Source organism: Phascolarctos cinereus, unplaced genomic scaffold, assembly GCF_003287225.1.
Source record: "Phascolarctos cinereus isolate Bilbo 61053 unplaced genomic scaffold, phaCin_HiC Scaffold_5;HRSCAF=322, whole genome shotgun sequence".
Classification (NCBI taxonomy): domain Eukaryota; kingdom Metazoa; phylum Chordata; class Mammalia; order Diprotodontia; family Phascolarctidae; genus Phascolarctos; species Phascolarctos cinereus.
In genome coordinates, this window is record NW_027555958.1 from 231,893,816 (window position 1) to 231,909,993 (window position 16,178).

General features: G+C 45.9%; 1 protein-coding gene and 1 long non-coding RNA gene across 2 annotated transcripts in view; one reads left to right on the forward strand and one right to left on the reverse strand.

Annotated features, from left to right (window-relative positions):
• LOC144457590 (uncharacterized) overlaps positions 1-16,178 on the reverse strand; it is a 38,605-nt gene that overhangs the window by 9,420 nt on the left and 13,007 nt on the right. The gene's annotated exons all lie outside the window — the stretch shown is intronic.
• The window catches only part of CUNH6orf132 (chromosome unknown C6orf132 homolog), a 47,496-nt gene continuing 34,215 nt past the window's right edge, over positions 2,898-16,178 (forward strand). Inside the window, 1 exon segment of the mRNA XM_020979752.2 lies at positions 2,898-3,263. Within this exon segment, the coding sequence (XP_020835411.2) occupies positions 3,119-3,263 (145 nt within the window). The 5' untranslated portion in view covers positions 2,898-3,118.

Genomic DNA, 16,178 nt, shown 5'->3' on the forward strand with positions numbered 1-16,178 from the left:
ATCGATATATGCAACAATATATAGGCATATGGTATATAGAGAGCTGTTTTGGGAGCCAAGAAGATCTAGCAAGTCCTGCCTTTGCCATATACTGACTGTGTGACCCTAGGCAAGTCATTTAACCTCTCAGAACTCTAGGAAACTCCCTAAGACTATAAGTTGCAGAGACAGTGTCAATCTGCACTGGCAGAAAGAGTTCCCTCATCCTGGAGCTCCCTATGTCAATGAAATAATAGGTCCAGTTCCTATCTATCAATTGATCTATTATCTATGTACATAGATTCATATATGTGTATGTATAATATCTTGTTCTCTATGATGAGACTGGGCTCCTTTGGGGCAAGAATCTCTTACACATAGTGCTTAGCCATACTGGACACATTTCTATCTCCCAGCTACTCCAAGCCATTTTACTGGCTGTCCACCTCTCCTCTGCCTCATAGAATCTCTTGCTTCCTCTAAAAACAGCTCAAGCACCACCTTCTCCTGTGAAGCCCCTCCTGACCCCCAGCTGCCAGAGCCCTCCCCATCAAAATTTAGTTTGCATTTATTTTATGTAATTTATATATACTTATGTACATGTTGTCTCTCTCCTCCCCCACCAGAATGAAAACTCCTTGAGGGCAGGGTCTGTTTTACTTTTGTCTTTGCATCCCCAGACTAATACCGTGCCTGGCACATAGAAGGCACTTGATAAATGCTTACTGATTGATTGATAGTGGATAACAGGCACTCGGTACATTCTTTTCTATTATTAAACAACATATTTCTTTAGTATCTTAAGGTCTAAGAACTTTTGTCTCAAACCACTCCTGTGTGAGGAGGTTGTACAAGTATTATTATCCCATATTACAGAGAAGGAAACTTCAAAAGATAAGTGATGCATTCATGGTCACAGGAGGGAAGGGGAAGAATGCGGAAAAAATTCGGTCAAGCCCTTCCCTCCTCCAACAGCCCTGCTATCAATAGATTGTAAACTCCTTGGGGGCAGGGACTGTCTTTTGCCTCTCTTTGTATCCCCTTGGAGGGCCATCTGCATTCCCCTGTTCTGGTCACCCCTCTCTAATCTTTAGTCAGAGCACCAGAGACAGAATTTTCCTCCCCTTAGGCAAATGGGGTTAAGTGACTTGCCCAGGGTCACAGAGCTAGTGTCAAATGTTTGGTCTGAAGCTGCATTTGAACTCAGGTCCTCTTGACTTCAGGGCCAATGCTCTATCCACTGCACTACCTAGCTGCCCCCTCCACTCCTGCCTCTCCAAGGCCACAGAAGCCTCCTCTCTCTGGAAGTTTACTCTTCCTTTGGACTTCACCATATTGGAAGTACACTACCGCCTCTCAACACCTTCCTCTGATTGCTTCCACCCTCCCAGACCCTCCATTGCAAGGGAAGATCCCAAGCCAGCCATATCTCCATTCCTCTACAGGCTCCACTCCTCTCCCTACCTCATGGCTACCTTCTCCCCCCATCCCCACTCCTTTTCTGCTGCCTTTCATGTGCTGTCTTCCCTAATTAGAGTATAAACCCCTTGAAGGCCAGGACTTTCTTTCTGCTCCTATTTGTATTCCCAGTACTTAGTACAGTGCTTGGCCCATGGTAAGCACTTCACAAAAGCTTTGATGACTTAACTTGTTTGCTCTTTCCAATACTTGGTACTCTAATTAAACATGGGCTTTGGACATGAGTGGGTGGCACAACAAGCATCCTTACAGAATGGGGAACAAGAACAGTTAATCTCAGGACCTCATCAGGTCCTAGATGTCTCAAAGGTTGGGGGACACTTAGTTTATTCAGGTCCATGCCACACAATCGAGCCATCACTGGTAAAGCCAAATCAAAATTACAAGTATCTGGATGCCTGGAACATTTCTGGACCTTTGTAAGTCAGCTAGAGGACAAAGGAACTGGAAAGAAGGGCTGCTAGGTGGGTAATTCAGGGAAAAGTCCAGTATCTGCTCTGTCACTGAGTCACACACTTCTCAGCCTCCCCAGCTGATGTGCTTGTCAAGAGGCATAATAAGCCTGACTCCTGCCCTTTCCTCCTTGTCTTTCCCTCTCCCTTCCAGGCCCTGGAGCAAACAGGACCCAGAAGAGTGTTATATCCACCCAAGGCAACAGTGCATGTCCTGGGACTTGCTCGGGCTTCTGGTGGCTTTCCCAAAGAAACCTCAGTTTTCTTTGTTCCTTGCATGGTCACAGGAACAGATTTAGAACTGGAAGTGACCTCAGAGGCCATCAAGTTTAAACTTTTCATTTTACATGATGAGACAACTGAGGCACTCAGAAGTTCAGTAACTTATCCAGGGTCACACAGTAAGTGTCTGAGCTCCTTAAGTTTCAGCTTGGTAAGAGTCCCTGGGAGTCGAAGCCCAGCCTTCCCGAGTTCAGTGGACTATTTACCAGGCCATGATGCTGCCTCTAGCTCACACTTAGTAAACATTTGTGGAATGAGATTGAAGGACTGAGAAAAAGGACCTGGGTTTGAAATCTTCTTCTATTCCTTATTATCTGGGACAACTGGACAAGTCAAGATTTTCTCTAAGCTCTGTTTCTGTTCTAAATCGTACCTTTGGTCCTATGAACCACCATGAATGCACCTGGGTCTTGTGGGACTTTGAACCCTCTCCTCAATAGGTGTTGGGGCAGTGGGAGAAATCAGAGAATGTGAAGGAACATGAACTCAAAGGGTCTTCCAAAGACTTGCCAGGGAGGTCCTAGATGGCCATCGAGAAAAAGAGGTTTGCTGGGCAGAGATCCCTAGACCACCTGAGAGCTAGGCCAGCAGAACAATGGCTTGTTGTAGGCAGGAGGCAGGCAGGAATGTGACCAGGGGAGTTGGGTGGTGGGGCGGCTGCTGTGGCGCGGCGGCTGGGCGGGGCCAGGCAACAGCAACCAGCCCTTCTACCTGTCCAGGTGCCTCCCATTTCCAGAAGGGCTGCGGAGCCGACAGCACCTGCAGCCCGTTGCAGCCTGTGACGGGGTAAGGACCGGGGACGGGGGCATGGCTTCTTAGAATCTTCCCGTCGGGGACAGGCCGGGGCAGAGTTCACCCAAACTAACCGGAGCCTCAGCGCAGAGGAGGAGGGAGTCCTCCGCACCCCAACACAGATAGAAGGCAAGATGAAGAAGAACCAGTCCGTGCAAGGGACCTTCAGCAAACTCTTTGGGAAGAAACATACGACTCCCACGACCACCTCCTTGTATGCCACCAACCCGCCCTGGATCTTCACCCAGGAGGTCCCCGTAGAGGGGAGCAGGAACTTTGGTAAGTCGGTTCTGGAGTTGGGGCCAGAAAGGGGAGAGCTCTGCCAGTGGGTGGGGCCAGGGAATTAAAGGGTCCCTCGAAAGCCCCCGCTGAAGGACTTGGCCCAGTGTCTTCGCTCCCGTTCTCCCTGCAGAGATCTGAGCATGTGCCCAGAGAGCGCGAGTCTGAGGCTCTCGCCATGGGCTCGGTGCACAGTAGGGGAGACGTGAGACTCGAAGAAGAGGGTGGACAGGAAAGGGACGCGTTAGAACCTGTGAATTGGGGAGAGAGAGAAACTGCTGGGGAAGGGGGAGGAGAGCTAGGGGACTGATTACTGGGCTGGGCTCTGAGAAGGAGGTGCTGTTAGAATCCAGAGGGGTGTGTGTGTTTATATCTGAAGCGTGCATGGAGGGGATCCCAAAGGGTCCCAACACAGGACTTCCTTCCTGAGATCCCCACAGTCCTCTTTCTGGACTGTTTTTTCTTCCCCTGTGTTGGTTAAGTAACTTTTTTTTTAGTTCTCACTGTCCGAGGCTTTGTAGCAGGACCCGCCAATGGAACTTCCTAACCTCCCCACCCCCTTTGTCTTTCTGATCTGGAAGCGGTTTTTTTTTTTCTGAATCACTTTCCCTCTCCCAGTCTCAGTTCTCTCACGGGGGGGGGGGGGGGGAGGTTTTTACTAAATGAGCTCTAAAGTTCTAACTCAATCAAGGAGAGTGCCTAAGGACTCTCTTGACTCCCCTGCCTTGCCATTACCCCTCACTTCCAGGCCCTGACCTTGCCACAGGCCCTGCCTAGTGTTGCTACATTTGTCCAGGTTGGTCAGAGGAGCCGCAGGGGAGCCAGCTGTTCCCGGGTCATCAGAGCCATTCTCTCTATTCATGCTGCCCCTCCCACTTTGGCATGTTTGGGTTTTCTATCAGCGGAAAAAGTCAATAGAGGTGGGGGTTGACTGCCCTTGGTGCCAGTACATGTGAAGAAATGACTCACATTTTCACTTATTAATACTGACTTTCCCCCTGCTTCCATCCCTGTCATTAGAGTCATTCTGGGGTCTGGATTTCTCTAGTGGTCTAAAGGGACTCTCTTGGAAAGAAAAGGGCTTGGATCAAGAGAGGAAATTTGTAGGAGCTGGGAAGGTGGGAAAAGTGGTCATAAGATCATAAATTTAGAGCTCGAAGGCCATGTATTCCACCCCTCTCACTCTACACGTGAGGAAACTAAGGCCCAGAAAGTTTTAGTAAATTATCCAAGGTCACCCAGATCCCCTGACCCTTTCTACTTCACGCCCCTGCTGCACTCCCTGCTTAGCAAGGTCAGAAAGGAAGAAGTTAGTGGACAATTCAGCCAAGCCCCAGGGTTGGGGCTGTGTGTCACCTTATCAATCCATCTCACTGCAATTTGCACTTCCTCTAATTTGGGGGAAATGGAGAGTGGAGGGAAAGAAGGTTCAGTTGTGGGCCAGTCACAGATGAGCTTGGGCCCCTGGAGATATAGCAAGGGCAAGCTGTAAGAACCCCACTTGGGGCCCCTGCAGTCACTGGACACTGGCTGGTTCTAGTCTCCTGCTTCAGGGATCCTTTATTTACTACGAGCTATGTCAGTGGCAGCAGGGTTTGCACTAGTGGTGGGCTAGGGGGACTTGAGGAATCTATGATAGTGTAAATAGAGAGAAAAGTTGTGTAGACCTGACCCCTGACATTGAGGTATTTATAAGCACAGCCTCCCCGACCCCTCCCCCACCATGTGAAACACAGAAACAAACTCTGCAAATGCAAAACATACCCCAGATATTTGCAGTTTATGCAGTCAGTGAGCAAAGAGGGCTGGTGAGGAAGGGATGGGGCAGCCATTATGAGGATGAACTCAAAATGAGCATCCCTCATCTGCAAGATGATGGCGTGGGACTGCTTTACCATCTTCCTGATTTTGAGCAAGTCATATGACTTCCCAGAACTCAGTTTCTTCATATGTAGCAGGAGGGGATTCTACCAGATGGCCTCTGAGTTCCCTTGTCCCAGATCTTATGATCTGAAGCTGTGTGTTTGGGGGAGGAGGTAGAGCCCAAGGTCTGCCCTGATACACCCTGTGTGTTCATGTGCCAGGCAGAGCTCACAGGACCTTCTTGGTTCTTAATTCAGAAGGAAGGAAATGGGTATGAAACTTTTTTCTTTCCGTATCCTCATCTAAGCTCTGAGCTCTGAGCTGGGCAAAGCAGAGGGCATAGGTAGGCCGATTGAGATTAGCCAAAGGTAGCAACTGCAGAAGAGGAAGGAGAAGGAAACATTTCTGCCTCAGTCTTCCCTGACACTTAGAACCTAGTGAGGGAAGTGGAACCCTGTAGAAGAGGAAACCCTGGATGCAAGAGGTGGCTAGTATCCTTCTTAGGTTTGGGCAGGTCCAGGAGCTCATCAGGGCAGCTCCCTCTCCCCAGGGCAGGGCCCAGGCACACAGCTGACTCAGCCTGGGCTCATCCCAGCACAAGTAGGGGTGGAAAATAAAGCTTGCATTGGGTAGTCTGTTCTCTAGGGTTTCCTGTGTGCTAACTGAGTTGGAGGTGCTGGGTGCTGGTGGGTGTGGCAGCTGGCCCTCCACCCTGTCAAACAGGAATTGGGGTGGGTGGGTATGTATGGCATGGGGGTTGGGGGAAGGATTGCATATATCAAAGCCCAAGTATGAAAAGAATGAACTGGGAGTCAAGCCCTAGATTCTAATCCTGACTGCTGTTGACTGGCTCTGCGCTTCACTCAATTTTCTCATCTCAAATGGGGCTAATATCTATTCTGACAGTCTTCCAGAATTAGGAGAATCATACATTCTCACAATTGACTTGGAAGTACTTTGAAAAGGACTAGGAATTATACAAATGGGGTTTTATTTCTACCAGTCCTATCTAAAGATTATTTCCAGCATTGTTTGCTCAAGTTTCCTCAGCTCTTTTTTCCTGTCTTGTTAGACATGGGGGGGGGGGAGAACTGATGCTGAGAGAGATGAAGCAACTCTCCCAAGGTCACACAAATAGCTAAAGACTAGACCCTCAACCTTCTGCCTGTGAACCTAGGGTGATGGGGTTTGGCCCATTGGGAGACAGTGGTAATAGAGATGTGGTGGAAAAATCAATTTAGGGCGAAGGTGGTAGGAACTTGGAATGGATTGGGGAAGTCCTCACTCTCTACCCCCACCCTCCCACCCCTGTCCCCTTACCCAAATGCACAAGGAGAATGCAGCTTAGAATGTACGTGTATTTTTGCTGATAGAATTTTAAGAAAAAAATATTAGAATCCTCTCTTATTGGCATGGTTGCCTAACTATCCCTGGTATGCCCATCAGACCCCTTAACTCTAGGTAAGATCTCCTGTCCTAATGAGTCTTGTGGAAGGAACACTGTGTTTGGAGTCAGAAGATTCCAGGTTTGAGTCATGACTCCCTACCCTTTACTAGCAGTGTGACCTTGGGCAAATCCTTCGACACCACTGCACCTCAATTTCCTCATCTGTAAAATGGGGTTGATGTGAATAATACCTTCCCCGTCTACCTCACAGGGTTGTGGTAAGGATAAAACGAGATAATGAATGGGAAAGCACTTCGTGATCATAAAGCACTCTTTAAGCTCTTGTGTTCATAGTTGTGGTTCTTCCTTTTAAGCCAGGCTGCTCCCTTGCTTCCTGAAGCCCGGGAAGGGAAGTTGTGCTCCCCAGAGTCCTCTCCATCCTTCCATCATCACCCTCCTCCTTGCTCAATAGAGCTATACTGTTCGCATGTCAGCTTCCTGGTGGGTGGCCACCCACTCTACCCTGACTTTGAGGCGGAGAAGCAGCCTTGAGTGTCTTTAGAGAGTCCAGAGTATGGTTCTCTGATTCCTGGTTACCTTGTGTCTGGTAGATGGATGCCCAGGACCCAAAGGTGACATGAACATTATAGGCTAATGGTTCTAGGGCTGGAAGGGACCTCAGAGGTCATCAAATCCAACTTCCTTAATTTACAGATGAGAGAACTGAGACCCACCAAAGTGACTTGCCCAAGGTGATACAGCTATAAAGTATCAGAAGAGGGATTTGAGCCCAAGAGCTCTAACTCCAGGGCCAGTGTTCTCTCCTTTATGCCAGACCCAGTCCCGCCCATTGTAGGTTTCCTTAATACCTCTCTAATTGGCTTGTACCCCAGAGCCATTTGGCTGAGTGAAGTAGAGAGAAGGCCACCACCCCAAAATCTCTGCAGTGTATATCTATCATTACTGTTCTTAATGTTCAGATAATATTTTACACATGCTCTCTCATTTTGGTCCCACATCAACCTAGTACAGATATTACTATGATAATAATATTAACAACAACAATAATAATGGCTAGCATTTATATAGTAATTTCAGGTTTATAGAGCACTTTGTATAGGTGATCTCTTCTGATCATCACAATAATCTATGTGGTAGGTGCTATAATTATCCCTATTTTACAGATAAGCACTCTGCAACTGAAAAGTAAAATTACTTTGCCCAGTATCAAACAGGATTTGAATTCAAAGTCTTCTCGACTCTAAATGCAGCACTCCACCCACTGTACCACCTGGCTTCTAGCTTTTGTAGATTAGGAAACAGAGGCTCATGAGACTTTCTGGGGGTTGCACAACCAGCAAATAGCAAGCAGGTTCAGGGATGGAACAAAAGTCTTCTGCTCTTTCTCCTACATCTCATTAGAGTTGGGGTTCTTAACCGCTTTTTTGTGTCATGGATGCCTCTAGCAGTTTCATAAAGCTCATGGACCCCTCAAAATAAAGTTTTTCAATAAATGAAGTACATAGGATTACAAAAGAAACCAATTATATTGAAATACAATTATTAACAATTTTTTTTAAGTTCACAGCCTCCTGTAATAAAGGATTAAAGAAAACCTCAAAGAGTACTTGGTCTAGGGTTCAGTTCTTGTTGGGCCTCTGGAGGTGCATTTTTATAGGTGGAACTGAGCTAATCTCAGCCAAGACCTGGTTGGCACCAGCAGAGAAGGCTGACCTGTGACTTTCTTTCTGGGGGTGTGAAGGAGACTTTTGTTTGTGCTCCTGTTTCCTGGAGGTGTTCTGTGGTTTGCCTGGAGCTTTGCACATACACCCTCAACCTGCCACCCCCTTCCTCCCTCCAACTTCCCCCTCTGCAGTACATGTATTATATAATCCTTTGTTGTGTTTTTGTAGCCAATTTACGTGGTGCTGGCCAAAGAGCCCTAGATTTCAAGTCTTCCAACCTGGGTTCAAATCTTGTTTCAGTATCTTAGCTGTCCGTGTGACCTTGAGCAAACCACTCCTTTGCTTTGGACCTCTCAGTCCATCTTTAAAATAAGAGGGTTGAACTAGATCACAGGGTCTTAACCTGAGGTCCACAGATCCCTGAGGGAAGCTATGGATAGATTCGGGGGGAGGGCAGGGTGAACTTGGAAATTTTATTATTTTAATAACTATTTCAATATCTTTGGTTTTCTTTGGAATCTGATGTATTTTATTGTATGCATCTAAAAATGTGATTCTGAGAAGGGGTGCATAGGCTTCTCCAGACTTCCAAAGGGATCTATTACCCCAACAAGGTTAAGAACTCTCTTGACTAGAAGATCTCTAAGGCCCTTTTCAGTTCTATGGTTCTATATTTTCCGGGAAGGATAGGTTGACTCCCTCCAACCCACTCCCCATATATACACTCCATAGCCCCTCTGTGGTTTCCTCCTTTCCATACTATCTCTTACCCATCTATGATCATCTCTCTTCCCTTCTGGTCACATAAGCCCATGGCCCCCTTCCTAGCCCAACCAATCTTTCCTTTATATTCTCCTGGGACCACCCCCTTAAGACTCCCCATGCCCTCTAAAGCTCCCTCTGTCCTTGGACTAATCCGTCCTCTCTGCTTTTGCGTGAGGCAATCACTGATTACTCAGGAGTCCCTCTGGAAAGGGCTGGGGCTTTTTAACCTCTTGTCCTTCTCACCTGCTAATTACCAAGGAAGGATTTCATTATGGTCAGTTACTGGCTGCATCCTTTCCTTCCCCTTGTCGCCCTCCCCCTGGGAAAGCTGTGGCTACCCCCTGGCTGGCAGGGACTGTGGATTAAAGTAGGACCTGGGATAAGCGGGACTGGGGTCACTGGGATTATTCTGGGTTACAACAACAGAATTAAGCCTCTGTCCCTAACTAACTCCCCAGGATCCGATTAGAGGCTGCCCTCCAGCCTGTAGCTCTGGGGTCATTTGGGCTCAGAAGGTCACTGTCTTTGCCCCCAACTCTTTCTCCACCCCCAACCCCACCGCTACCCTGCCCTGAAGGCGATTCCGCCTTCTCTGAATATTCAGTCAACCAGCATTTATTCCATTCCATTCTGCTGAGAAGTATTAAGCACCTACTACGTCCAAGGCGCTATCCTAGGTGCTTCGAAAATAAATACGAGAAACAACCCTGTCCTGAAAGAGCTTTCATTCTGGGGGTGAGGAGAGAATGAATTAGGTATACAAATAAATATAGGATTAACATGACCCTAGAGTCTATTTGCCCAACAGGATAAGATTTGGTAGGGGGAGGGAGGAGAAAGTAGGAGGTAGGGAAGTTGTGTTTGTTCTTTCAAAAATGAAAAAGGTCAAGGAAGAAGGGAAAACAGGAGGCCAGCTAGGTGGCACAGTAGATAGAGCTCCAGCCTTGGAGTCAGGAGGATCTGAGTTCAAATCTGTCCTCAGACACATGACACTAACTAGCTGTGTGACCCTGGACAAGTCACTTAACCCTAATTGCCTCACCAAAAAGAAAAAAAAGGGGGGGAAACAGGAGCCTGAGAGCCTGGAAATTCTACCTAGGGACCACTTGGTGCCCTCCTTCTGCTTGTTTACCTATCCCACCCCACCCCTACCTCCCTGCTTATTAGAATCCTAGCTGGGGATTTGGTCCCAGGAGCACCTCCAGGAAACCTTCCCTGACTGCCTCAGCCCACACTGATAATTCATCCTCTTAGCTCTCAGTCTTCATTATCTGAGCCACTTGTGGAATCGCCCTTTCCTAGAATGTCAGAGTTGTCAGGGACCTTAGAGATACTCTAGTCCACTCCCTGCTTTTACGGAGGAGGTGAGGCCCAGAGAAGGAAAGCAACATGTCCAAGACCACACAGCAAATTCATGGTAGAGCTGGGAGTAGAACCCAGTTCTCTGGACTGCCACTGTTCAGTTAGTGTTTGTTATATACTACTGTTAGCTAAAACTATTATAACTATTTGTTATAAACAAATATAACTATTTATTATATACTATTGTTAGCTAAAACTATTATAACCATTTGTTATAAACAAATATAACTATTTGTTATATACTATTGTTAGCTAAAATTATTAGGTAGTTTTTAAAGATCCTAAAGAGTTAGGGAATGCTAATAGAATTCAACATCCCACACACTGCCTGACACAGTGCCTTTGCATGTGGTACCTAGTGAATACTAGGTGGATCAGGGCATTTGATCACTCGGAGCCTGGATCTATTGGCCAGCCAGAAATGAAAGATGAAGGCAGGAGGAAAGGGTCATAGAGAAATGCTCTCAGGGCCGGCAGTCACCCTGGCTCCATGGGGCTCCAGCCTCATGACTCATTGCTGGGCTTCCTCCTCCTCCTCTTCTTCCCCCTCTCTCTAACTTTCCAGGAATAGGATTTCTTAAGTGGAGTCTGTAGGAAACTCATAAAGAACCACAAACAGCTGGAGTGCTAATGATGCCGTTCCAGCTCTTGCTTCTTGCTTCTGTCCCTGCCCTTCCCTCCAAGACGGCCTGTCACTTTTCTTCACTGAAGGCTACCTGTGAGATGGAGGTGGTGCCTGAGTCTGGCCAGTCACAGGACTCCCAGACCCAGGGCAGAAGAAGAGACTTACCCCCAGGTGGCAGGGCTGAGGATAGGACTCTGGAGTCCTGGCACCTTTGTCCAATAGACCTTGCTGGTGGTCTGTGTAGCTGCCGAGACAGCCCCCTCTAGAATGCAAGCCCCTTTACTGTAGGGGACTGGGTTTTTGTGTCTCTCCAGCTCTTAGCACAGGACCTGGTACATAGTAAGCACTTAATAAATGCTTCTTGGCTGGGCAGAGGAAATCTGCATTGGTCTGTCATTTACTTCTGCTATTTTGTCTCTGTAGTAGCTGAGGGAGTTTGTTCAGGGGATGGGGGGGGTAGGGATGAGGAGAACTGGGGAAGTGAAAATAGAAAACTCCTAAACTTAGTCCTGAGGGAGCGGAGGGGAAGGGAGGAGGCCGTGATGAGGGATCTTGGCCCTTGACTCAGGCCACAGGTTCTCCTCTGCTGCTTACCCAGCTTAAAAAGGCATGTGGTATAGGCAGCCTGCTCTGATGAGAAAACATTGTTTTATCATTTATTTAACATTATTTTTTTTTGCCTATTTTTAAAATAAATTTATGATATTAAATATGGCTGTGTTTACATATATACAGGTAGAACCAGGTACATGTGAAAGATCGAATAGTCTGTAAAGGTTGCTTCAAGAGAAGATACTGATACTTTTAGATTTTCTATTTCCTGTGAGTCTATCTAGATTGGCCCATAGTAAATGAAACTAGCCAAGTCTTTTATTTACATCCAGTTCATCTACGTGCATGTAGAACCAGCTTATGTCACTTTCCAAATAATATGACTAGGGAACCATGATCATACCAAAGTTGCTCACCCCAAAACTTTGTCATATCAATCAGTAAGTATTTATACCATATCTTTCCTTTATTAGCTATTGTTAATGTCCAAGAATTGTATTATTTGTGGTGCTTATGTCGATCAGGTCACTGTTACAAAATGAATTTCCTGTTATTTCCTCTAATATTGTACTCAAGTATTTTCAATAAAATTGTGCTGCAAAAAAAAAAAAAAGGAATGTGGTGGCTACCCACCTCCTTATAGAGAGGTGAAAGATGCAAAGTTAAATGAATGCAAAAATGAGATTTGGGGGAGGGGAGATATAGCAATTATGTTTGGAGTTTTGGGGTTTTTTTGCTTTTACTATATATGTTTATAGCAAGAGTTTTGGTTTTCTTCCTTTTTCAATTGGGGGGAGTTGGGGATGGGAGAAAGAGAAGATGGATTTTTGCTGATTAAAAAAAAATAATTTTTTTTTAAGGCAATTGGGGTTAAGTGACTTGCCCAGGGTCACACAGCTAGTAAGTGTCAAGTGTTTGGTCTGAGGTCAGATTTGAACTCAGGTCCTCCTGACTTCAAGGCTGGTGCTCTATCCACTGCACCACCTAGATGCCCCCAAAAAATAATTTTTAAAAAAAGGGAATACAGTATAGTCATAAGAGTGCTGAACCAGGAGTCAGAAGACCTGGGTCTGGATCCCAGTTTCAGCATTTATTCTCCATTTTATTTTGGGAAAGTCATTTGTGCTTCAAGTTCATGTGAAAAATAGGATTAATCATAATGGTACTGTCGAGCTCACTGGACTGTTGTAAAGAAAGCACTTTGTAAACTTTAAAAAGCTCTGTAAATATATTAGTGTGGTTACCATTATCATTAATCATGAATTCTACTGGGGCAGCAGTGGGTAGCCTCCTGGTCCTGGAATCAGGAGGACCTGAGTTCAACTATGGCCTCATACTAGTGGTGTGACCTTGAGCAAGTCACTGGTTAAGTGACTCCAAAAAAAAAAATAATAATAATGAATTCTACTCTCACTCAAAGGAGATAACTGACCAAGGCAGCTAGTTGGCATAGGGGATAGAGCTCTGGACCTAGCTAGACTCAGGAAGACCTGAGTTCAAATCCAACTCCAGATAACTAGCTGAGTGACTTTGGGCAAGTCCCTCAACCTCTCTTTGCCTCAGTTGCCTTAACTATAAAATGGGAATAATAACAGCACCTACCTCACAGGATTATTGTAAGGCTCAAATGAGATAATATTTGTAATTCACTTAGCATGCCTGGCATATAGTAGGTGTTTAATAAATTCTCTTCCTTTTCCTTTCCCTTTTCCCAAGGAGCCTGTGGAGATGGGTGTCTCATATCAGTTTCCACACAGTGTCCCACGTAAAGGTCTGGCGTTTTTACCAAAGTCCCTGGGAGAACAATGTTTTGGAGCTCTCTGTGTGATCTGAGCCCTTCAGGATTTGGGAATAGGCCAAACAGCTGTCCCCAAGTCTTCATGTGGCTCCTGCCAGCTAAGCCCCTCGGATTCAGACTCTGACAAGGCTTCTTTACCTTTGATAGGGGGAGGAGTGCTCCCATGTCTGGGTTTTCCATTCACTGCAGATTTCCTCCCTCCTTATTCCCTCTGTGTTATTTGAAGGGCATTCCAGGTTGACATAGTGACTGCTGATGTCAGACCCTCATCCTCCCTCTCCTAACTTAGACTCAAAGGCAGCTTTCAGGGTGAGGAAGGGGAAAAAAGACAGGGGAGAGTTTTATTTGATTTTCTTTTTAAGGTTACTGCTAACTTTCACAGTACCGTACTTTTAAGAGAAATTCAATAAAAATCTACGGCAGGATCTCAGGAGGCCGTGCAAAGGGAGGGAAGGGCAGGACTGGGAATGAGGAGTGGCTAGGAGGGCTTTAGGGCAATCCAATACAAGCATTTCCTCCTCCTCCTCCTCCTCCTTCTTCTCCTCTCCTTCTTCTCCTTTTCCTTCTCTTCTTCGAAATCAGGGTGAAGTGACTTGCCCAGGATCACACAGCTAGTAAGTGTCAATCGTCTCAGGCTAGATTTGAACTCAGGTCCTCCTGACTCCAGGGCCAGTGTTCTATCCACTGTGCCGCCCAACAGCCCCCAATACAAGCATTTCATAAATGTCTACTTTGTGTCAGGCTTAGTGCTAGGGATACAAAGAATAAATGATAAAGTCCCTGCCCTTGTGGAGCTTACATCCTATAGGAAGCTTGTTTTCTATCTGGATTTCTCAGAAGTGAACAGGGCCCAAGGGGATCACCCTTTCCATTCCTCTGCCCCTAGAGAACACAGAGACTTCACTTAACTTGCTTAGTCAGTGATTTGAAGAGTTCTCTTCAAGGAACCTGACTTAAAGTAGGGTCTGGACTGCTCTCCCTGGGCCTGCCTAATGAATGGCATGCAAATGTCTAGAATTGGACATCTGTCCCTGCTCCCCATGAATCCTTGTTTTGCATGCAGCTTGACTGACCTGCTTCTAACCTAGGATGAACCCTCCTGGAAGGAAGGTTTCACTAGGGGTAAGTGAGGAGAATTGGGCAACAGAGATCTCAGCCTTCAGATCCAGGAAATCACTGAATCCATGTTAATTCAGAGTGAGTTCCATAAACATCATTAAGCATCTTCTCTGAACAAGCGGCAGCCAGAGATACCAGGACATAAAAAATAAAATCTAATTTGAGGAGGCAAAGAGCATGAAACTTGGGGACCACGGATTGAGGGGGTTTTTATTGGTAACCATTTAGTATGCCAGAGTTGCTGAGGGATGGCTCTGCCTTCCCTTACAACTAGGGGTTCCTAATTTGGGGTCTAGGATAAAATGAACTTAGATGGGAAAAAAATTACATCTTATTTCAAAATAGATTCCTTTGTAATCCTATGTATTATACTTTAGACATTTAAAAACATTATTCAGAGAAGGACTCTATAGGTTTCACCAGAGTGTCAAAGAGCAAGGCTAAGAACGCCTACCTTATAGCAACTAGGGGATGGTATTCCTAGAAATCCTCTCCCTGTAGTGTCAATAGCATCATTCTCTTGGCTCCACCACACTTTGAACCTTAAAGTCATGGGATCTTATAGGCCATCTTGGCCTAAGCCCCTCATTTTATCCAGAAGGAAGTTTGGGCCCAGAGAGGGGAGTAACTTACTTGTCTAAGGTCACACAGCAGATTAGCAGCAGAACTGGGACTCCAGCCTAGGTCTCCTGATTCCTAGGCCAATGCCACTTCTGCTAAGTAGGATCATAGGCTTAAAAACGCAAAGGACTTCAGAATTTACCTAATCCTATACCCTAATTTTGCATAGGGGAAACTGAGTGCCAGAGAGGTTTAGGGACTTGGACAAGGTAGTCAGAGACAGGATTTGGTAGGAATGGAGTTCCAAGGGCCTTCCTCCCCGATTCTGTGACAGGACCAGATTCTTTAGCACCACAGCATTGATTTGAAGCCAACAGCCCTGACCAGGGCCCCTTCTAAGGATGAGCAGTAGCCCATCTGTCTCAGGTTCTCCAGACTCTAGTTTGCAATCTGTTGGGAAGCCACAAATGCAGCTGTCCCTCATTTTCATACGAAAGGCACATTCCTGAAAAGTCCTTCATTAATTGAATATTTGGGAATTCCACACTAGCATGTAGCTGGCTTTCAATAAATACACACTGAATTGGATCATGCAATTATAGGATTTAGAGCTGGAACAGATTGTACAAATCATCTAATCCACCAACCCCTCCCCACCCCCCAGTTTTAGGGGCAGGAAGTAGCTGAGCCAGGATTTGAACCCTGGTGTTCTGACTCCAAATCCGATGCTTTCCACTTGAATCGAAGTATAAAATAAACCCTGTTTTCAGTGCATTAGGGGAACTTAAAAGGAATCCTATCCTAAAGCCTTTATTTTTTGAGGAAAAAAAGTGAACTTAATTTTTATCTTTTTGGAATTCTGTATTTTTCAGAAATGGAGTTTGCTTTAAATAGTATGTATATATACTTTATATATACATATACATGTATTTTTTATCATTTAGAAAATTAAAATGGGGTGGGGAGGAAAATCACTTACTGTATTAATTGAGAGGCCCTAAACTGTGCCTGATCAAGAACGGAACTCTAAAGGTTTGCGAGGCAACCTGTCAGTGGGAATTCTGCAATTTAGTGTGTCTTAAGTACCATCCAGAGCCATTTTTGGAGTCAGGTGGTGTCCTGCTGGCTCAGACCCTCTTGGAGTAGTGCATAAGTCACTTACTTATCCTTTGTTCCTTTGCCTTCGCACTCCAGGGAC